Source organism: Pelodiscus sinensis, chromosome W, assembly GCF_052426305.1.
Source record: "Pelodiscus sinensis isolate ZL-2025 chromosome W, ASM5242630v1, whole genome shotgun sequence".
In the NCBI taxonomy this organism is placed as follows: domain Eukaryota; kingdom Metazoa; phylum Chordata; order Testudines; family Trionychidae; genus Pelodiscus; species Pelodiscus sinensis.
The window spans coordinates 6,683,564-6,706,695 of record NC_143084.1 but is presented as its reverse complement, the minus strand read 5'-3'; the positions used below and the strand labels follow the sequence as shown (position 1 = coordinate 6,706,695).

General features: G+C 52.6%; 1 protein-coding gene across 1 annotated transcript in view; it reads right to left on the bottom strand.

Annotated features, from left to right (window-relative positions):
- The window catches only part of LOC102451575 (citron rho-interacting kinase-like), a 353,172-nt gene that overhangs the window by 104,339 nt on the left and 225,701 nt on the right, over nucleotides 1–23,132 (bottom strand). Inside the window, 3 exon segments of the mRNA XM_075897800.2 lie at nucleotides 14,874–15,038; nucleotides 15,284–15,446; nucleotides 22,712–22,819. Of these exon segments, the coding sequence (XP_075753915.2) occupies nucleotides 14,874–15,038; nucleotides 15,284–15,446; nucleotides 22,712–22,819 (436 nt within the window).

The window sequence follows — 23,132 nt, the reverse complement described above, 5'->3', positions numbered from 1 at the left end:
GACATGATGAGTCATCAATGTCAAATCAAAAAGGTAATTTTTTTAACCTGCCTTGAATATCTTAGTGAATTTGACAATTTTCTCAATGAACAGCTGAAAAATTATCAGTACTGTGGCTCAGGGAAGACCACCTTTTTAAAGCACCAAACCTACAATGAATTCATTACCTTAATGACAGACCAGCTCAGAAACCAATTCACTGATGAAGTAGAGGATGCCAAGTACTGGTCCACAATAGTCAATTCAACACCAGATGTGAGTCATGTAGACCGATTAACATTAATTTTAAGATATATTTATCACTCACCTAGAGAGAGCAATGGACAAGATCAAGGAAGAAGTAGAAGGGATATTGGTGCACGGGATGAGAATTAACAACTTGAGGTTCGCGGATGACATACCGGTAGTTATCATCAAGGAAGATGAAGAGAAGCTAGTGAGAATGGTGCAGGTGCTAAATGAGGAAGGGAAGCGGTAGGGACTGATTATGAATATCGATAAAACGAAGACAATGGTATTTGGAGATAAGGAAATAGGAAGGAAGATCAGTGTAGATGGGATTGAAGTAGAGAACACAGAGAAGTTCACGTATTTGGGGAGCAACATGACATATGAGCTAGACTGTAAGAAGGAAATAGCGACTAGAATAGTGAAAGCAAGAGCGAGTTTGAAGGTGATGGATAAGATCTGGAAAAGTAAAGCGATTAGCTTAGGAATGAAGCTGAGTGTCTTGAAAAATGTGTGTATTTAGCAGCATGTTGTACGGATGTGAGACATGGTGTGATGGGGGATCCCACCCCCAAACTACTGGCAGCCCGGAGCCAGGAACCAGCCGCGGGAACGTGGAAGCGGCGGCGGCGCGCGGGGGAATCCACAGCAATGCCGCGCAGGTGCAGGAGGGCCCGAGTGGGAAGCAGCGGGCTTTAGGACCCTGGGGCACGGAGGCGAGGCCGATGCCGAGCAGGGATGGTGCAACGCCGAGCGAGCCACTTAAAAGGAGGGAGGGAGGGCAGAGGGAGGGGGAGAGCAGGGAGAGTGGAGAAGGTTCTGCTCTTGACCCCCTTCTGCAGGCAGGTGCCGGTGCAGGTGCCAGGGAAGTGGAGGAGCGGGGGCTGGAGCCCCGATGCGGACGACTGGCGGCAGCGAACTGGAGGACGCGGCAGCTGAAACCCCGGGAACCCGAGCGCCGGAGAGGAGGGCCAGCCCGGAAGCTGCTGACCTGGAGCCGACAAGCGGGACCCCGAAGGAGGGGGTCCAAGGACATAGTCTCTATCCACCTGCTCGCCGCTCCTGCGGCCTGAGTGCGGGGGCAGGGCGGAAAAGGGGGTGGGCCACAAACCCCGCCCTGTCCCGAGACTCAGCTACACTGGTGGAGAACGTGGGTACCTTAGACAAGGAATAGCGGGGGAGCGTACCCTAACCCCAGAGAGAGAGAGAGAGAGAGAGAGAGAGAGGGGGGAAAAAAAAGCCTAGAAAATGGATGCCGGTAAGCTGCTGGAATGGTTGGCCGAGAGCCAACAACAACAGCAGCAACAGCAAACCCAGCTCCTCCAACAGTTGACGGAGCAACAAAGGGAGCAGCAGAAATTAGTGAGGGAACTAATGGAGCAGCAGCGGAAGCAGATGGACCAGTGGGTGAAACAAGGGACCGGGGGTGCGGGTGCCCACCTAGGGATGCCAGGAGAGGGCCCAGGGCTAGGGGCCGCCTTAGCGTTACCTCTACGACTAGTGAAGATGACCCCGAGTGACGACCCGGAGGCCTTTCTAGTAACGTTCGAAAGAGTAGCAATGGCGGCCAGATGGCCGGAGGAGCATTGGGCGACATTACTGGCCCCTTACCTTACAGGCCCGGCCCAAGGGGCATATAGGGGTCTGTCCACCCGAGATGCCTTACATTACCACAAAGTGAAGGAGGCCATTTTAGTTCAGGCAGGAATTACTCCCGAGACCCATAGGCAACGATTCTGGGCAGAGAAATACCGGCCGGGGGAACGCCCCAGAGCCATGGTGAAAGAGGTGGCCACGCGATGGTTGGAGCCGGAAAAAAAAACAGCCACGCAGATAGTGGAGATGATGGTGTTGGACCAGTTTTTACAGATAATGCCCCCGGATAGCAGACTGTGGGTGCGACGCCACCAACCCACGACGCTCGGAGAGGCCATCTCCATCCTAGAGAATTACATGGCCGTGGCCGGAGGAGAAGACAAGCTCGCAGCAGCCCAGGAGAGCCCCGGAGCCAAGGGAGAGCACGGGAGGGCCCGACCAACGAGAGCAAGAGGCACCTGGACCCCGCCGCCCATCCCTTGGAAGAGGTGGGGAGAAGGAGCACGAGCGAGCCCGGCTGAGGCCCAAAGGGAAAGCACCCCTAGAGAGAAGGAGATGATGTCCCCTCGCCCACCAGAACCGGATGTAAGCGGGGATATGGTCCCGCTCTTGTGGGGAACTTTCCTGGCTTCTATACACCCCGGTGAAATGAAGCAGCGAAAGGATCTGAGTCCCCGCTCCCACTTCCTTTACCCCACGGCTCCCTGATCCTGAGGGCTCCCCCTCCACTCTCCTGAGTAACAGAGCCCTTGAAACCCCAACAAGGCTGGGCCCAGGTTTCCTGGGGCTTAATCCCTGACCTTGTAGTCACTAGGGGCAGGAGTTAGGGTGTCCCCACTCCGAGGTGCTCTCTTTACACTGCAGGCCTTCTTGGCCCAGTGATCACTTCATAAGGTTCAAAGCAAATACAATTTATTAAACATCAACTGATTAAAGAGAATAGAATAAGAAACAATAAGAATGGTTAACTGAGAACACACAGCCCTGCTCTGTAGCACAGGGGCATCAACACAGCAGTCTGCAGAGTGTAAGGACAGTTCACAGTCTCTTCCTTAGAAGCCCTGGATGTGCTGCAAGGGGCTGCAGGCTGGACACGCTTGCACTGGCAGTGACCACACAGCCTCAGTCTCTAGGGGTGTGTCTAGACTACATGCCTCCTTCGACGGAGGCATGTAGATTAGCCAGATCGGAAGAGGGAAATGAAGCCGCGATTAAAATAATCGCGGCTTCATTTAAATTTAAATGGCTGCCCCGATCTGCCGATCAGCTGTTTGTCGGCAGATCGGGAGAGTCTGGACGCGATGCCCCGACAAAGAAGCCTTTCTTCATCGACACAGGTAAACCTGGTTTCACGAGGCTTACCTGTGTCGATGAAGAAAGGCTTCTTTGTCGGGGCATCGCGTCCAGACTCTCCCGATCTGCCGACAAACAGCTGATCGGCAGATCGGGGCAGCCATTTAAATTTAAATGAAGCCGCGATTATTTTAATCGCGGCTTCATTTCCCTCTTCCGATCTGGCTAATCTACATGCCTCCGTCGAAGGAGGCATGTAGTCTAGACACACCCTAAGTGGCCAGACCCCTCTCCCAGTCCAGAGCCTTTCCCCACACTTTGCAGGTCCCAGTAGCTCACCACATCCAGCTGCAGGCTGTGCTGCTTGGCCAGTTCCAGCTCCTTGTGTTGCTTCTCTGTTCCTTTTGGCTTTCTGAGCACTGCCAGTCTGCTGCTCAACACAGGGTCTACACTGCTTGGCCTGTCTGTGTCTGGTTCTGTCGCTGCAGGACTTCTTCTTGTACTCCTCTTTCAGCTCTCTGTCTTTGCAGGACCTCTTCTGCACACAGCATGTTTGTTCAGAGCCAGAGCCAGAACAATCCCCACTTACAACCTGTCAGTCAGGCTGACCTGGAGTGTTGACTGCTTTCCATTGTCTCTGGGGTCTGTCAGTCTCATGAACCCTTCCCCTTCTGAAGCTGGTAAACCAAAAAACTCCCACAGAGTTTTAGTAAGGGGTAACAGTCCCCTTACATGGAGAAGCGAGGGGCCTGCTTCGAGTGCGGGCAGAAGGGCCACTACCGGCGAGACTGTCCGTTCATGGACTGCTCGTATGGCAGGGCGATGACAGCAGCCCGGCGAGCACGGGGCCGAGATGACACAAAGATCACAGTCCAGGGCGGCCTGGCAGGGAAAACTGTATGGGCATACCCTGGTAGACTTTGGGTGCAACTAGATGGTGGTGCGGGAGGAGTTGATACCGAAAGACTGGCTAGGGAGACCCACCGTGGAGATGCAATGCATCCACAGAGACGTAAAACAGTACCCCACGCGGTGGGTCCTCATAAGGGAAGGGGCCTGACGGGAGAGGTGCCGGGTGGTGGTAGCCCTGAACCTGGCATACCCGGTGGTCTTGGGACAAGACTGGCCTGGCTTCCAAAGCCTGATTGAAGAGTGGGGGAAAAGATGAGCGGGAGAGGCGGAAGGAGGGCCGCCCCGCCACAGCGTGGAGAGAGGACTCGTGGAGGGGCAAGCAGCCCACACGCCTAGTGGGAGCCCTAATGGGGGAGCGATCGAGGATGACAGAAATTTCCTGCGGGAGCAAAGCGAGGACGAGTCGTTGAAACATGCATGGGAGCAAGCCGAACGAGGGACCAATGCCGAAGTGGGAGGCATGCAAGGAACCCGGTTTGAGGTAAGAACTGAGCGGTTGTACAGAGTAGTCACGTGACCTGGGGAGTTGGGGGAGACCCCGCAGCTACTGGTGCCGGCACGCTTTCGCTGGCGGGTATTGGAAGCGGCCCACGCTAATCCCTGGGCTGGACATTTAGGGACCAAGAAGACGCTGCAAAGGATACTGCAGCGCTTCTATTGGCCTGGGGTGTACAAGGAGACTAAAGACTTGTGTGAATCCTGCCCTGAATGCCAACGGGTGGGGGGGAAGAACGTCCCCTGGGCTCCTCTCGTACCCCTCCCGGTGGTGGACATTCCATTTAAATGGATAGCCCTAGATCTGGTGGGCTCCCTAGAGAGGTCCCGGAGGGGCAACCAACATATCTTGGTTTTGATAGACTATGCCACTCGCTATCCGGAGGCAGTACCCCTCCGGAGCACGAAGGCCCCAGTATTGGCCACCGAACTGGTAAAAGTATACGCGAGGGTAGGATTACCCCAAGAGATATTAACTGACCAGGGGACTAACCTGACGGGGCGAGTCATGGCAGAACTCTGTCGCTTGCTGAAGGTGAAAAAGCTCCATACCTCAGTATACCACCCCCAGACAGATGGGCTGGTGGAGCACTTCAATAGGACGCTCAAAACGATGCTCTGTAAGTTTGTGGAGGTAGACTCCTGAGATTGGGACCAGTTCCTGCCAGCGCTCCTCTTCGCAGTATGGGAAGTACCCCAGATGTCCACGGGGTTTTCCCCCTTCGAGTTACTTTATGGGAGACAGCCAAGGGGGATACTCGACCTGATAAAAGAAGAGTGGGAAGAGCAGAGCTCGCGAGTAAAGGGGACCATGCCGTATATTCTAGAGCTGCGAGAGAAGTTGCAAGTGGCGGGGGAATTAGCCAAAGAGAACCTAACGCGAGCACAGGCACGACAGGCCCACTATTATAACCAGGGGGCCAAGCCCCGGACCTTTGCTCCCGGGGACAGGGTGCTGTTGCTGTTACCATCAACAGAGTCAAAGCTACTGGCTAAGTGGCAAGGCCCCTATGAAATTATCCGAGTGGGGCCCGTCGACTATCAAATTAAGCTGCCTGACCAAAGGAAAGGTACCCAGATTTATCACATAAACTTACTGAAAAGATGGAAAGCTCGGGAAGGCTTGATGGTCACAGTGCAGCCCTCAGAGCCCGAGTTAGGACCCTGGGGCAGAGACCTGGAAGACACGACAGGCGAGGGTGCCCTCGGACAAGAACTGATGGGACTGCAGAGGGAGGAGATGACGGCTCTACTACACGAGTTTGTGGCGGTCCTGTCGACCCGGCCGGGGAGAACAACCCTGGGCCAACACGACATCCAGACGGCCCCAGGGCAGAAGGTGCGTGAGCCCCTCCGACCCCTGCCCCGGAAGATGTGGGGTCCCGTGAAGGAAGAAATACACAAGATGTTGCAGATGGGGGTGATCCAGGAATCCAGGAGTGACTGGCGGAGCCCCATAGTCCTTGTCCCCAAGCAGGATGGAACCCTACGCTTTTGCATTGACTTCCGCAAAGTCAACGCGCTGTGGCGATTCGACGCTTACACTATGCCACGAGTCGAAGAACTCCTCGAAAGGTTGGGGCAGGCCCAATATTTGTCTACGATAGATCTCACGAAGGGATATTGGCAGATCCCCCCTAACACCCGCGTCTCAAGAAAAGACGGCCTTCGCCACACCCTTCGGGTTATATCACTTCATAACAATGCCCTTTGGGCTGAATGGGGCAGCAGCCACCTTCCAGAGGGCAATGGACAAGCTGTTGCAGGACCACCAGTTGTATGCTGCCACGTACATCGATGACATTGTCATCTACAGTGCGTCTTGGGAGGAACATCTAACCCATGTCCGGACCATCCTCGAGGCCCTCGCCGAAGCCCAGGTCACGGCCAACCCGAGTAAGTGCACGTTCGGGTGGACAGAAGTGACCTACCTAGGATATGTCGTCGGGAGAGGGCACCTAAAGCCACAGGTAACCAAAGTGGAGGCAGTGCAGAACTACAGGGCCCCGACCACGAAAAGACAAGTGCGGCAGTTCCTGGGTCTAGCCAGCTACTACCGGAGGTTCATACCCCATTTTGCTACGATAGCGACTCCCTTGACTGAACTGACAAAGAGTGGCCAGCCACAGAGGGTGCAGTGGACAGAACAGTGTGAAGGGGCCTTCCAACGGCTGAAACAAAGCCTCACCTCAGCCCCCCTGCTGACCCAACCCGACTTCACTAAAACCTTCATAGTCCAAACAGACGTGTCAAATGTAGGCATAGGGTCCGTATTGGCCCAAGAGCAACGGGGAGGCGAACGGCCTATACTGTACATAAGCCGCAAACTCTTATCCCGGGAACAGCTATACTCAACTATAGAAAAGGAAGTGCTGGACATAAAATGGGCAGTTGAGTCCCTAAGGGTATGTCTACACTACCACCCTAGTTCGAACTAGGGTGGTAATGTAGGCAACTGGAGTTGCACATGAAGCACGGGATTTGAATTTCCCGGGCTTCATTTGCATAAATCTGGGCGCCGCCATTTTTAAATGTCCGCTAGTGCAGACTCCGTGCCGCGCGCCTACACACGGCACGGACTAGGTAGTTCGGACTAGGCTTCCTAGGCCTTCCTACTGCAGAAGGTTATACAACGGTTATACAACGGAAGTTACAGCTATTCAGGCATATCTGCAGAATAAACAACAAGCGAAAAGTTAAGACCCTGGTATTTGGCTTAATGGATGGTCCGAATAGGAGAGGCAGACCCTTGGAAACTTGGTGGCTCATGAAGCATATTTGACCAGTGATAAATTTGAAAAATAGATCAAACTGTTACATTTTACAGAGTTCAACATTAGCCTATCCTATCCAATCAAATTCAGTCTCACTCTGATATATTAAGTGTGGGCTCCAGCCATTCTACAGATATGTGAAAGGTGAAAAAGAAAAAACTGATAGACAAAATATATACTTATTAGAGCTGCAGCCAGTGCTGCGTGGTGGCTGCCCAACTGCTCCCAGGGTACCAAATGGCTACTGTAAATTTTGAAGTAGTAATTTTTCTTTTTATTTGGATTTCATGTTAAATAAATATTTAAAGTCATGCACCTTGTTAATTATACCTTGTTTTAGTATTCTTTCTTCCATGACATTTAAAAATATATATACATATAAATATTTTTTAGTAACTGGTGGGTGCCACAGTGGCACACATCTGAACAAGTGCACATAACCTCAATATTGATGCACAACACAAAACTCACTCTGCTCACAGATGGAAAATTTTAGCAGGAACACTGCCTGAGACACCAGGGCTACGTCTACACTGGCCCCTCTTCCGGAAGGGGCATGTAAATTTCACGAGTCGTCGTAGGGAAATCTGCGGGGGATTTAAATATCCCCCGCGGCATTTAAATAAAAATGTCCGCCGCTTTTTTCCGGCTTTTAAAAAAGCCAGAAAAGAGCGTCTAGACTGGCCCCGATCCTCCGGAAAAAGTGCCCTTTTCCGGAGGGTCTTATTCCTACTTCAAAGTAGGAATAAGACCCTCCGGAAAAGGGCACTTTTTCCGGAGGATCGGGGCCAGTCTAGACGCTCTTTTCCGGCATTTTTAAAAGCCGGAAAAAAGCGGCGGACATTTTTATTTAAATGCCGCGGGGGATATTTAAATCCCCCGCGGATTTCCCTACGATGACTCGTGAAATTTACATGCCCCTTCCGGAAGAGGGGCCAGTGTAGACGTAGCCCAGAAGTGGAGGACCCTGAGATGCCAGAAGGTCCAGAAGCCAGCACTGCCCCCAACCCCATCAGACCAACTTAAAGGACAGACACAGAAACCTCAGAACTCAGGCAGATTAGCCCCAGGAGGGTAAATTTCAGACAGAATCAAGCTGAAGACCCTAGGTATGACAACATAAGGAAGGAAGGAAGGAAGGAAGGAAGGAAGGGACAGAAATAGATAGAGTCCCAGTGGAAGCGAAGACCCAGGGTTCCGGACCCCACTTCATAATAAAGAAAGAGCTCCTATACTGGGTTGCGACAGTACAGGGGTAGGAGGTACAGCAGCTACTGGTACTTCAAAAACACCAGAAAGCTGTATTGAGCCTTGCTCATAGTCATTTTTTTGAGGGGCACTTGGGAGTAGAAAAGACCTTTGCATAGGTCCCACAAAGATTTTTCTGGCCTGGAGTACATGAAGACATCCACGGATATTGTGTATCATGTCTGGAATGTCAGCTACACAGCCCCTGGCCCCACTTGAGAGCACCGTTAGTACCCCTTCCCATCATAGAGGTCCCATTTAAACATATAGCAATGGACCTAGTGGGACCCCTGGAGAAGATGACCCAGGGCCACCAATATATCCTTGTTGTCCTGGACTATGCAACCCGATATCCAGAAGCTATTCCCCTACAAAACATGGCCTCTGAAATCATAGCCAAAGCACTGTTGGAGATCTTTACTCAGATAGGACTGCTGAAGAAGATATTGACAGACCAAGGGACTCCATTCACCTCAAAACTAATGAAGGACCTCTGCGCCCTACTACACACAGATACCCTGAGGACCTCGGTCTATAACAGGAGTGGGCAATAATTTTTTGCCGGGGGCCACTTCAGAAATTTTTGAAGTGGCCCCAGGCTGCACTGGAAGGGAAGGGGCCTCAAGCGGAAAGGGGAGGGGACAGGATACTTCCAGGTTCCCCACCCACAGACCATGATTGGTCTGGGGGTGGGGGAGCGCTTTTGCCCCCCCCCCCCAGGTTTCCCTTAGGTGCCCATGCCCCTGGCATGGGAGGACACTTCCCGTGCTCCCCCGCCCCCAGGATAATCAGAGCCTTGGCGTGGGGGAGCATGCAAAGTCTCCTCCTGCCCTGCCAGGAGCGCGTGGTGCTTCTAAGTGCTGCGTGCTCCTCACAGGGTGGGGGAAGGGTGGAGGAAACTTCATGCGCTCCCCCTGCCCAATCAGGGCCTGGGGGTGGGGGAGTGCACGAAGCCTCCTCCCGCCCTGCCAGGAGCACGTGGTGCTTCTAAGTGCCGTGTACTCCTGGCAGGGCGGAGGAAACTTTGTGCGCTTCCCCCCGCCCCCAGGCCCTAATTGGCCTGGGGACAGGGGAGTAGCAGGGCCTCCATGGGCCAGATCCACCCACTTGTGGGCCAGATCTGGCCCGTGGAGGCCCTTTTGCCCACCCCTGGTCTATAATCCCCAAACAGATGGACTGGTTGAAAGGTTCAAACCGAACACTCAAGGTGATAAGGAAGGTGGTAAGTCAGGATGGAAAGGACTGGGACACCCTACCTCCTTACCTTATGTTTGCCATCCGGGAGGTGCCTCAAGCCTCAACTAGATTTTCCCCTTTCAAGTTTTTATATGGGTGCCACCCCGTGGCATCCTGGATATTGCCAGAGAGATTTGGGAGGGGGAACCACACACAGGGAAAAACATAATTGAACATGTTCTGCAGATGAGGGAACAGATTGCTCGGGTCACCCCAATCGTATGGGAACATCTGGAAAAGGCACAGGAGGCCCAGCGAGTTCATTACAATCGCCAGACAAAAATTCAGTAAATACCCATGACAGAAAGCACACTTTTGGCCCAATGGCAAGGGCCCTATGAGGCGGTTGAATCTGTGGGGGAAGTAAATTACAAGGTGAGGCAACCTGGATGCCAAAAAGAGCAAATTTACCATGTGGATCTCTTGAAGCCATGGCAGTTTCAAGAGGTGTGTATAGTCACCCAAGAGGCCCTGACCCAGGAAGGCACCTCACCTGAGCAGGTCAAAATAGCCCCTGACCTGACACCGCACCAGAAAAGTGAGGTAGCAGAGAAGATCAACCGGTACCAGGACATTTTCCTCCATTAAACCAGGCCACATGACTGAGGTGTATCACCACATTACCACAAACCCTGGAGTCAAGGTAACTCAGACCCTACCACATCCCAGCACCCAAGAGAGAAGAAATTAAGGCCAAAGTAAAGAGAATGTTGGAGTTGAGAGTCATCAAGGAATCCCACAGTGAATGGTCTAGCCCAATTGTTTTGGTCCCAAAGCCCAACGGCACCACTAGGTTCTGCATTTGATGCATACCCCATATCCTGCATCGATGAGTTGGTCAACTGCTTAGGCAGTGCAAGTTTTCTAACTTCCTCGATTTAACATAGGGATATTGGCAGATCCCTTTAGCCAAGGAGGCAAAAGGAAAAAAAAAAAAGCATTTTCTACACCTGAGGGACTGTTTCAATATACTGTTCTCCCTTTCAGATTTCATGGGGCACTTGCCACCTTCCAACATGTCATGGACAAGCTCCTATGCCCCCATACCAGTTATGCGGCAGCATACCTAGATGATGTGATTATCCATACCCCTGACTGGGAGAATCACCTGAAAAAGATGGAAGCAGTAGTGGATACACTAAGAAAGGCCGGCCTTACAACTAACCCGGTCAAGTGCACTATAGGGCTGACCAAGTGCACTATAGGGCTGGCCAAAGCTAAATACCTTGGCTATATTATTGGAAGGGGTGTGGTTAAACCCCAAATGAACAAAGTGGAGGCCATCCAAAACTGCCTCGGTCAAACTGTAAAAAGCAGGTCTGAGCATTCTTGGGGGTGGTGGGGAATTTAAACTTTTTTGACAGGTTTTTCTGCTCCTTTGTTCATATCTAGTAGATGTTTTTCAGCAAGGAAAACCCATTTTGCCACCAGAGCAAGTCCCCTGACCAACCTGATAAAAGCTTGAGGTCCTGAGATGGTGAAGTGGACCGATATAGCAGAGAAAGCATTCACAGATCTATGAACAGCCCTCTTCAGTAATCCTGTACTGATAGCTCCAGACTTTAAAAGATAATTCATTCTACAGATGGATGCATCTGAGACAAGCTTGGGAGCCGGCGTATCGCAGGTGATCGGAGATGAAGAACACCCAGTTCTCTACCTCAGTAGAAAACTCCTACTGAGAGAGCAGAAATATGTAGTGGTTGAGAGGGAATGCCTTGCCATGAAGTGGGCTAGGGAGATGCTCTGGTAGTACCTACTGGGCTGACAATTTACCCTTGTGACCGACCATGCACTCCTTCAGTGGATGTAGTGCAACAAAGAGAAAAATTTGAGGGTGACCAGATGGTTTTTGTCCCCGCAACCCTTCCTATTCACCATACAACACCAGGCCAGAAGCTACCATGCTAATGCAAATGGTCTGCCTTGAGTACATTGCATGATGACCCAAGTTGTCCATCCTCATGGTGTTGAGCTGGGAGGGGGCAGTAAGAGAGAGATGTGTGACAGGATCAGCAGTCTTGGTACGCACACCCAGCTGGGTCCCCTTGCTCAGGCAGAGGTCCGGCAGGTGCAGGCTGCTGTGCAGTACCAGCCGAGGGGGGGGGGCTGCCACCCAAGAGTGGGGTGGCTGGGGGCACGTGGGCCCATCCACTCCACTACGTCCCAGCCCAGGGCCCTAGTAGCAACAGAGTCGTCTGCTGCTGGGTCAGCGGGGATCCGCACTGCAACACACTGACCTGGTTCTGGCTCAGCCACACGGTGGTTGGTCGCCCCTGGGCTTCTTCCCTTCTCCCCCTTGGGTGGTACCTGAATCCAGTGCAGGTCTTCTGGACTTCATAGGTCTGGAACCCCCAGCCAGGCAAGCAGTCCCTCCAGGTCACTGTCCAGTAGGGGCCCCGGCATCCCAGACCAGTCCTCTGTCTTTCCTGGGTCCAGCTCTTCCTCTGGGTGCACAGGGGATGCTTCTGGCTCCTTCCGGTGCTGGGCTCGCACTGGCCTCTCTGGCAGGCCTTTTATACCTCTGGCCCCGCCTCCTTGCTTCCAGTCAGGTGGGTTGTCAGGGCTAGGGGTTGCCCACCAAGGCTCAGGGAGGGAGCCACTCTGCCCCACTACACTCCACTGCTGTTGCTGACAAAAATAGTTTTCTATAAAAGCACTGGCAAATTTGTTCCATTTCATGTCTGTTTGTTGTTCTTCTACAGTCTTTGTCAACAAACGTGCTTGGAAGAGTTTGGCTTAGCTGGATTTGACACCGAGCTCTTCGCAAACTTGTTTTCTCTTCAACTACCTTTTGCTGTTTTGCAAGGCGATACTGCTCATAATCATCTAGCATCTTTCTCCTCAACGTTTTACAGACCAGCTTATACTCCAGGCCGGTATCGCCCTTGGCTGCCATGTCTCTCTGCTTGGCAAGAAGATCAAGTGTGTGCTGGGTAAGACAACTTTTGGACTCCTTTGGCTTCTTCACAGTGGCAGTAGTTTTACATTTGTCGAACTTCGCTAAAGAGTGGTAGTAATCAGAGTCAATATCTTTGGTTTTGTCCATTTCCCATGACTCAGAGTTGAGAGCATACTTAAACAGATCTGAGTGGAACTGTTGTACCCGCACGCACTGCCTAACTCTCGCCTTTATCCTTTCTTCCCATTTGATGTTTATTTTGACTCTCACTCTAACCAGTCGATCTGACTGTATACAGACAGCCGATTCTGAAATGACTGTTACATCTGTAACCAGTCACCTCTTGTCCACCAGGACATGATCGATTTCATTTCTTATAACATTATTCGGCTCACGCCAAGTCCATTGCCTTCCAACCCTCTTCTTGAAGAAGGTGTTCATGATATATAGACACGAGGGTTCTGTGTAGTTGACCAGCCTTTGGCCTCTTTCATTTCTCATACCCAAGCCATATTGTCCAATGCTGTTTTCTCGATCTTCCCCTATACCCACCTTGGCATCAAAGTCTCCAATCACCACCACGTATGTTGTTTTAGTCTGAAGAATCCTATCAAGTTATTCATAGAACCTTTCCACTTCTTCCTCTTCCACAGTAGATGTTGGTGCGTAGGCTACTATTATTTTCATGGTGGCCGATTCGCCTATGCTCATCATGAGCACTCAAAAACAAGACGATAAAATTATCCATGAACTGATATTTCCTGCCACCTTTAGGTGTACAATAAATCCAACTCCCAACAATAAATCTGCTGCTCCCAGAAGAATTTGTGATTCATCCTTCCATTTTGCCACAACTTCCTTTTTTCTTCTGGTTTCAGTTATGGCAAGGATATCAATGTGAATAGGATGCAATTCTTTCAGCAGTATATCGATCTGCTCATTGCTTGAGAGGGATTGCACATTAAGTGTGTCAACATATAAATTAATACAAATGAACAGTCTCAATACTGCGAGATTCTTGGCATCCTCTGCCTCCATATCCATCACCATCACTGTGGAAGTGAGGGGGAACTGCACAGGACTGAAGGTCATGCTGTATTATCGCGTTCATAGTTGCTGCGGCCAAATGGTCAGCTGGTGGCCAACCTTCTGGTGACGAACCACTCCGTACTTTGCTAGGCTGGTCCTTGGACGGTGGACACACAGTCCGCCACAAGGGCCATACTTGAAACCTTTCCAGATTGGTAGAACCTGCAGAAGCTTACGCTCCACTGGCATAGCCTTTGAGAGCCCAGGGTCACCTCCACGCCACAATGAGGCAATGGAGTAAGATTTTGTAGAGGCCCGGATAAGTAAATAATAATAATTAAAAAAGAAAATAGGAAATTTAGATCTTATCTGAAGAACGAAGCTGAAGAGAGCTGCTGGGTTCCGACCAAAGCCTAGGGCAGCAGAGAAGGAACTAAGGGACGGTTGAACACACGTGTGCCTGCATGATCCCTACGCAGCGAGACGGCACTGCGCATGCATGTGGACACCTGGAATACTGCTGCTGAAAATATCCGATTATAAGCGCAGGGACGCTGAAACACTTACAGTGGAGCACCCACCGGGACACTCCTTGAACAAGAACACATTTTTCCCAGTATGTTTATTTTGTGTATTTCATAGCTCTTTGAGTCTAGCCAGTTTCACTATCTCCTAGAGAATGTATTCCTTGCTGAAAAACATCTACTAGACATGAACAAAGGAGCAGAAAAACCTGTCAAAAAAGTTTAAATTCCAGACACACTATTTAGAGGATAGATTTCTTTCAACTCAATCAATTAAAAAAAACACAAGAGGACAGAAAGCCTTTAATTGAAGTTTTATAAAATAACTGGTGTTGAAATTTCATTCAAGCAGAGATTTAGACTGCAGAATGAAAGCAAGAAGGGATGCCTTCTATTATGGCAGGAGTTTTTACAAACATTTATCCCTCACAAATAGGTAACAGAACCCCTCTCCCTCATACAAACTAGGCTCCCATTCCCCTCACACTAGTTTCCAAGTCTGCTACCTAGAAGTTGCCAATACTTGTACATGTGTCATTATACACGCCTGCATGAAAAGAGAAAAGGTGAGTTTTGAAAAGGAGAATGGATATTCTGAATAGGAACTGGCAACTTCATACTCCCTTTGAGACTTACCCTCTGGGGTGGAGGACTCCTTCCTGTGACTTGAGGGTGGAGCAAGCAGGCTAATGGGAGTTGGCTGATGCTCTGGGGAATGGACTATAGCAGACATGATGATCTGCTGTCTGGCTGTGGCTGGAGTGGATGGATGAGGGTGGTTTGCTATTTTCCGATGGGCCACTACAGAGACAAACACAACTCGTTAACTCCTCCAGTATGAGCTGAATTCCCAGCAGTGGTTCTATATGACCATTCAAGGGTTACAATGTGCAGAAAATATGTAGCCCTAATGCATCTTCAAAGCAGCAAAGTAGGAAATAGACAGTAATTTTACTGTTACAGAGACACACAATTTAAGGCACGTTTTGGGGGCAAAATGTGTGTCTTCTCCAGATTCAACTTTTCTGTTACCCCCCCCCCCCTACCTTCTTCTCGAGCAGATCTGAGTTCAATGCGTGTTTTCTGTAGCGCCTCCTCCAGCTCAGCAGAACGAGCTTTCTCCTTCTCCAATGCCACTTTCAGCTCATTGTATTGCAGGGGAACCTGTGTGGGTAAAGAAGGGTCCTCTTTCCGCCGACTAAACAGGCCCTAGCAACAGAAACACACAGACAACTCCTAACTCCTAGTAAGAGATGATTTAAACTAGGCAAAGGGAAAACTAGCTAACTACAGGCCAGAGGGCCTAGTGGTAATTATGATGTACAAGAGGATGGACTTTTAATTGGAGATGGGGAAAAATGTTGAAAACTTTGTTTATTTTAATTTAAAAGCAATGCACATACCCAGTATAATACCACTGATACCTTGTATTTCATAGAGCACCAAACAGAGGGTCTCAATTTGCATTGATATTAGTGAATTGAGCCTCAACACTCCTGACATAGATCAACATTATAACATTTAACAAGTTGTTATAGATTAAATGGCTTAATTTAACCACACTGGGTCACACAGAGGTCTTGGGCAAAGCTGGAAATAGGACTCGTGACTGCCTACTCTATGCTTTCACTAAAAGATCAACCTTTCCTGATTCTAACATATTCACATATACTTACCCTTTTAAAAACTTGTTCATACATTTTCATTAAGAAAATGGGGAAGGTTCATATTTCCCCAGCTGCTGCAGAGGTGTAATTACTGGGCTGAAACACAGCTCATTGTGGAAACAGAAAGGCCACAAGGAGGACATGTTGCCTGATACAAACTTTGTTTGGTCGCTTATAATGTTCCTTAAACTGGGATGTGTGTGTGTTATGCAGTAAGGCTAAAGTTAAAGATATGTGTGACGGGGTGGCCCCGCCCCGCACTCAAGCCCAGGGAAACCACCTGGGGCCGGGGGCGGAGAAGGCCCCACCCACACAGCCCTACTGGGCATGCTCCAAGGGGAGCACAGGTACAAAAGGCTGCTGGCCTGCTCTGAAGGGGCAGACTGTGACCCGAGCTGGAGCTAGCAACAACTGGCCAGAGAGGGAGTCGCCAAGGGAGCTGAGCGCGCTGCTGCCGGGCCTCAGCCGGGCTCGGCCCCAACGCCGGAGCCACCGACTGACCCCCCGTGACCCGAGCACCAGACCGGACTCTGCCAACTCTGAGGCTGCCAAGGGAAGTACCACTACAGCCAGTCGACTGACGCCAACAGGTGGGACCGCGGCAGGCCAAGAGCAGGGGGTAGGAAGCGACCGAGGGTAGGGAGCTGTAGAAGCCCCTGCGGGCTCGGGGCATTGCGGGGAGGAGCCCCCGCCGAGCCAGTGGTGGGAACCACCCGCCACTACTAGGGCCCTGGGTCGGGGCCCGGTGGAGAGGGAGGGCCTGGGCCCCCCTACCCCTGCTGCCCGAGACCCTGGAAAGTGGGGACCGGGGTAACAGACACTGAACTGTGGACTAGGCCTCTGCGCCTGTGAACTGTGGACTAGGCCAGGAGGCCGTATTTCCCCTAGCACAGGGACACTGAACTGTGGACTAGGCCGGGAGGCCGTATTTCCCCTAGCACAGGGGCACTGAACAGTGGACTAGGTTGGGAGGCTGTATTTCCCCCAAAAGGGGGCATCACGCTTTGGGGCCGAGGCCCCAGTTGGTTGGATGATGCCTCGGAGGCGGGTGGAAACCCCCGTCAAGGGGGGGGCCCCCGACACGTGGTGGAGAATGTGGGTACTCGACCCCGCCCCTGGGCAGAGGGGCTGGCAAAGGGGGTTGGTAGACCAGGGCAGAGAGGGCCCCAGAGACGGAGGAGGTGGTTGCTGACCTGGCAACAGCAGTACGAAGGAGACCTGACCGAACTGCGGAGGCAGTTGGCAGGGTTACAAGAGCAACAGGACCGCTGGGAGCGGGAGGTCGCGGGCCAGTTAAGGGCCCAGGGAAGGGTGGGGCCCCACAGGGTCTGCCCCTTTGGGCAAGTGCAGACTGCAGAGCCCGGAATGGGGCCAACGGACCCCGCTAAAATGATGGTGAGACTTACGGTAGAAGGGAACCCCACGGTGGCGCTGGTGGACTCAGGGTGCAGCCAGACCCTAGTTAGGGCCGACCTAATATCCGAGCCCGAGCCAGCAGGGGCCTCCGTCCAGTTGTTGTGTGAACATGGGGACGTATGGGTGTACCCGACAGCATGGGTGCAGCTAGATGATGGCCGGGATGTTGGGGTCTACAGCGTAGTGTTGGTCCCGACACTAGCCTACCCCGTGATATTAGGCCGAGATTCGAGAGGCCTAGGCAGGGTGTTGCGAGAGTGGGGTCAGCAGGTAGCACCAGGGCCGGGCCCCCCTCCACCCGACCTGGAGGAGGCCGCCCAAGGCAAGAGTCTAGGGAGGGAGGAGAGGCCAAACCCGGGCCAAGTGACAGACCTGCCACCGACCAGAGGCGATCACCCTGCCTGGGAGGACGAAGTCGAGACCCTGGAAGTAGAGGGCGACTTCATGAGAGAACAGAGGGAAGACCAGACCTTGAGTCGAGCTTGGGAGCAGGTACAAGACCCAGGGGAAGGGGCAAGCCAAGATCCCCGTAAGCCCCAAGGCCCACGGTTCTGCGTGAAGGCGGATCGGCTATATAGGGTGGTCCGGGAACCCCAGATGGGGGAAGACATCTGGCAGTTCCTGGTCCCCCGCAAATTTAGGAACGCCGTACTCCGGCTGGCGCACCGGCTGCCTTGGGCTGGCCATCTCGGACGAGAAAAGACCCTGCAACGGATAGGGATGAGGTTTTTTTGGCCGGGCATACACCACGCCGTGCGGGCCTTCTGTGAATCCTGTCCCAAGTGCCAACTCACCAGTAGAAAGGGGGTGCCGAAAGCCCTGCTGGTGGCACTGCCTGTGATAGGGATCCCCTTTGAAAGGATCGGGTTGGACCTGGTGGGACCCCTAGAGAAGGCCAGTTCGGGCTGTCAGTATATTATGGTGGTGGTGGACTACGCCACGCGTTACCCAGAAGCGGTTCCACTACACAATACCACCGCCCGCACCCTCGCAGAGGAACTTTTTAAACTGTTTGCATGAGTAGGGATACTGAAGGAGGTCCTGACCGACCAGGGGACCAATGTGTCGTCCCGACTGATGGCGGAACTATCGCGGCTACTGAACATCCACCCTCTGAGGACGACGGTTTACCATCCCCAGATGGACGGCCTGGTGGAACGTTTCAATCAAACGTTAAAGACGATGCTGCGCAAGTTTGTAACTGAGGACCTCCGACACTGGGACAAGCTCCTACCAGCCCTGTTGTTTGCCATTCGCGAGGTCCCCCAGGCGTCGACAGGGTTCTCCCCATTCGAACTCCTGTATGGACGGCAGCCGAGGGGGATACTCGACCTATTAAGAGAAAGCTGGGAAGAGCAAGAATCGCGAGTCCAAGGAACAGTACCCTATATATTGCAGTTGCAGGAGCGCCTGCGGAAGGTAGGGGAATTTGCCAAGGCTAACCTCCTACAGGCACAAGAAATCCAAGCTCGATATTACAACCTAGGGGCCAAGCTCCGCTCGTTTGAACCAGGGGACCATGTACTCGTTTTACTGCCATCCCAAGAGTCCAAGCTACTAGCCCGATGACAAGGCCCCTTTGAGGTGATCCGGCGAATAGGAACCGTGGACTACAAAGTAAGGCTGCCTGGAAGGAAAAGGGAGGTACGAAGATACCACGTCAACCTCCTGAAGGCGTGGAAGACTGCCGAAGGACTACTGGTCACTCCATATCCCCCGGATCCAGAACTCGGGCCGGCCGTCGCAGACCTCCAGGGGAACGCTCAGGTAACGATGGGCCCGGAGTTAAATCTGGTACAGCAGGGAGAATTACAACGGGTGGTCCAGGGGATCGCACAGTTTTTCTCCACTCAACCCGGCTGCATCCGCACCACACATCGCTACCCGGCCGGGCCATAAAGTGCGAGACCAACTGTCACATTACTGAGTTGGAGGGAAGCAGCCAGATCGCTGCTGCACCCCTAGGTGGGGGTGTTGGCCCCAGAAATTGGTGTGGGGGGAGCCATGTGGGGTATTGAATGGGAGATTATTGTTTGTTGATCTTATGTACGCTATTTATGAGAGTGTATAATGTCTGTGTGTGTAGGTAGGAATCTGTAATCTGTGTGGAAGCTGAATATTTCTGTGAATGTGGTTAAGCATTGCTATGGACAGGCTGAGTAGCAAAGCCCTGTGGAACAATGGCCCTTGATGGCCCAAAGACACACCTAAAGCAGGAGGGCGGAGACCCAAGAGCTGCCAGCAGAGAGGCTGAGGACCAGGTGACCTGCTACATACTAGAAGAGGCCAGGAAGGAGGTATAAAGAGGCCATGTGGTCGATGCCATTTTGTTCTCAGCTCAGCACTTCATCCCAGAGGCAGCATTGCAGGGATTGAAGAGCCCGGAAGACCTGTGAACCCATCCTGATCGTAGGATGTGCAATAAGAACTTTTAAACCAGCAGCTGCAACATCTCTGCTAGAGCCTGCATCGAGGACTGGGAGATTCGGTGAATGTAACGTACTGTACTTTAATAACCTTACTCTCATGCTTTTCTTTCTTGTAATAATAAACCTTTAGATATAGATTCTAAAGGATTGGCCCAGCGTGATTTGTGGGTAAGGTCCAGAGGGTAAATTGACCGGGGATCTGTGGCTGGTTTCTTGGAACCAGACAGAACTTGTTCGGGGTAGGTGGGATTGGGTGCTAGGACCCCCCCACCTGTGTATGAGGCCCGGGGCCATCTGGGGCACGGATATTGCTGGGGTGTCGGAGGGGTTTTGCTCGGGAGGCTTCAGGCAGGTTGCTGAAGCGCTCTGTGAGACTGGTTTTTGGCCTGTGTGGAGAGGTCGCCAGTCGGGGGCTGTAAGGAGCCCCGGATTTGAGCAATTCGCCCTGAGCGGACGCACTCAGCTGTGCCCAGACACGGCCCGGTCCGTCACAGTGATCCTGCCGACTACGCCACTCTGCTGGCAGCTCTTGGGTCTCCGCCCTCCTGCTTTAGGTGTGTCTTTGGGCCATCAAGGGCCATTGTTCCACAGGGCTTCACTACTCAGCCTGTCCATAGCAATGCTCAACCACATTCACAGAAATATTCAGCTTCCACACAGATTACAGATTCCTACCTACACACACAGACATTATACACTCTCATAAATAGCGTACATAAGATCAACAAACAATAATCTCCCATTCAATACCCCACATGGCTCCCCCCACACCAATTTCTGGGGCCAACACCCCCACCTAGGGGTGCAGCAGCGATCTGGCTGCTTCCCTCCAACTCAGTAATGTGACACCAACACAGACCCCTACCTAGGAAGATGTGGGACACGGTCCAGCGGGAACTCCAGACAATGCTAGAGATGGGAGTAGTGGAGGAATCCCGTAGTGAGTGGAGGAGTCCCATAGTGCTAGTCCCGAAACCGGATGGTATGACGCGATTTTGCATCGATTTCCGCAAAGTTAACGCCATCTCACGGTTTGATGCTTACCCGATGCCCCGGACCGAGGAGCTCTTAGAACGGCTCGGCCAAGCGGAATACTTCTCCATCCTGGACATGACGAAAGGGTATTGGCAGATCCCCCTGACACCAGCTTCTAAGGAGAAAACAGCCTTCCCTACACCCTTTGGCCTGTTTCAATTCGTGACCATGCCGTTTGGACTGCATGGGGCGGCGGCCACGTTCCAGCGATTAATGGACCGATTGTTACAGCCCCATCACGCCTACGCAGCCGCATATATAGATGACGTGGTGATCTATAGCCCAACGTGGACAACCCATCTACAGCATTTAGAAGCTGTATTGAAATCCCTGAAGGAGGCCGGCCTCACAGCCAATCCGCGAAAATGCCAGCTGGGACGCCGGGAAGTAACCTACTTGGGGTACACTGTCGGGCAAGGGACAGTACGACCACTGGTAGACAAAGTGAAAGCCGTGCAGGAGTGTAAGACACCCGCAACCAAAAAGCAGGTACGCCAGTTCTTGGGGCTTGCGGGGTACTATCGCCGGTTTATCCCCGGTTTTGCGGACATCGCAGCCCCTCTATCTGACCTCACGAAAAGTACCCAGACGAACAAGGTACAATGGTCAGCAGACTGTGAGGTGGCTTTCAGGACACTGAAGGACAAGCTTACTAAAGCCCCCATCCTGTTCCACCCAGATTTTTCAAAGCCCTTCCTACTGCAAATGGATGCATCAGAAAGAGGCTTGGGGGCAGTGCTGTCCCAACAGGCAGAGGGAGGGGAGCACCCGATAGTATATTTGAGCCGCAAGATCTTCCCACGAGAACAGAACTATGCTACCAAAGAAAAGGAGGCCCTGGCAATAAAGTGGGCTATAGACGCCCTAAGATACTATTTATTGGGCAACACATTTCAGGTGGTGACAGACCATGCCCCCCTGAAATGGTTAAATAGCATGAAAGAGACGAACCCCCGTTTAATGCGGTGGTATCTATCTTTACAGCCGTACAATTTCAGTATAACCCATCGCCCAGGGAAGGCGCACACGAATGCCGATTTCCTTTCCCGGGTGGGGGAAGAAGAGACGGGAATGAGCAAGGGGACAGGTACCCACTTAAGGGGGGTGTGTGTGTGACGGGGCGACCCCGCCCCGCACTCAAGCCCAGGGAAACCACCTGGGGCCGGGGGCGGAGAAGGCCCCACCCACACAGCCCTACTAGGCATGCTCCAAGGGGAGCACAGGTACAAAAGGCTGCTGGCCTGCTCAGAAGGGGCAGACTGCGACCCGAGCTGGAGCTAGCAACCACTGGCCAGAGAGGGAGTCGCCAAGGGAGCTGAGCGCGCTGCTGCCGGGCCTCAGCCGGGCTCGGCCCCAACGCCGGAGCCACCGACCGACCCCCCGTGACCCGAGCACCGGACCGGACTCTGCCAACTCTGAGGCTGCCAGGGGAAGTACCACTACAGCCAGTCGACTGACGCCGACAGGTGGGACCGCGGCAGGCTGAGAGCAGGGGGTAGGAAGCGACCCAGGGCAGGGAGCTGTAGAAGCCCCTGAGGGCTCGGGGCGTTGCGGGGAGGAGCCCCCGCCGAGCCAGTGGTGGGAACCACCCGCCACTACTAGGGCCCTGGGTCGGGGCCCGGTGGAGAGGGAGGGCCCGGGCCCCCCTACCCCTGCTGCCCGAGACCCTGGCAAGTGGGGACCGGGGTAACAGACACTGAACTGTGGACTAGGCCGGGAGGCTGTATTTCTCCCAAAAGGGGGCATCACGCTTTGGGGCCGAGGCCCCAGTTGGTTGGATGATGCCTCGGAGGCGGGTGGCAACCCCCATCAAGGGGGCGGGGGGCCGACAATATGTTTTGAATACACCATAAATAACTAAATCATGAAAACTTTAGTCATTTAACTCCATGGCCAGTTTTCTGAATCCCAAACCTTTATAACCCACCTTTTTCTTTCTGGCTGGCTGGTCCATCTTTGCTTGCAGGAAGTCAATGAGTTTGGTTTGCTGAGAAATAGTGCCCTCCATTTTCACCTTCTCATGGGAAAAGAGAACCTGTGAGCCACACAAAAACAGAAAATTAACCTCAGCAATATAGGAACAGCAGCAGAACAATCAGAGATGAGATAATATAGAAGACCAAGCAGGAAGTCAAACACTGAAGCAGACCTGACTTTATCCAGTAGAAAGAAATGGCACAAAACAAGCACAAGGCCATGTACTGAAAACCTCACTTTTTATATTTGTCACAGTAACCCTTACTAACCCTCACCCATGGCCGGACCGAGCCATTCCGGCGCCCTGGGCAGACAGTTTAATTGTGCCCCGGGTTGGGGGAGGGCGCATGCACGGCCCCGCCCCCGCACCG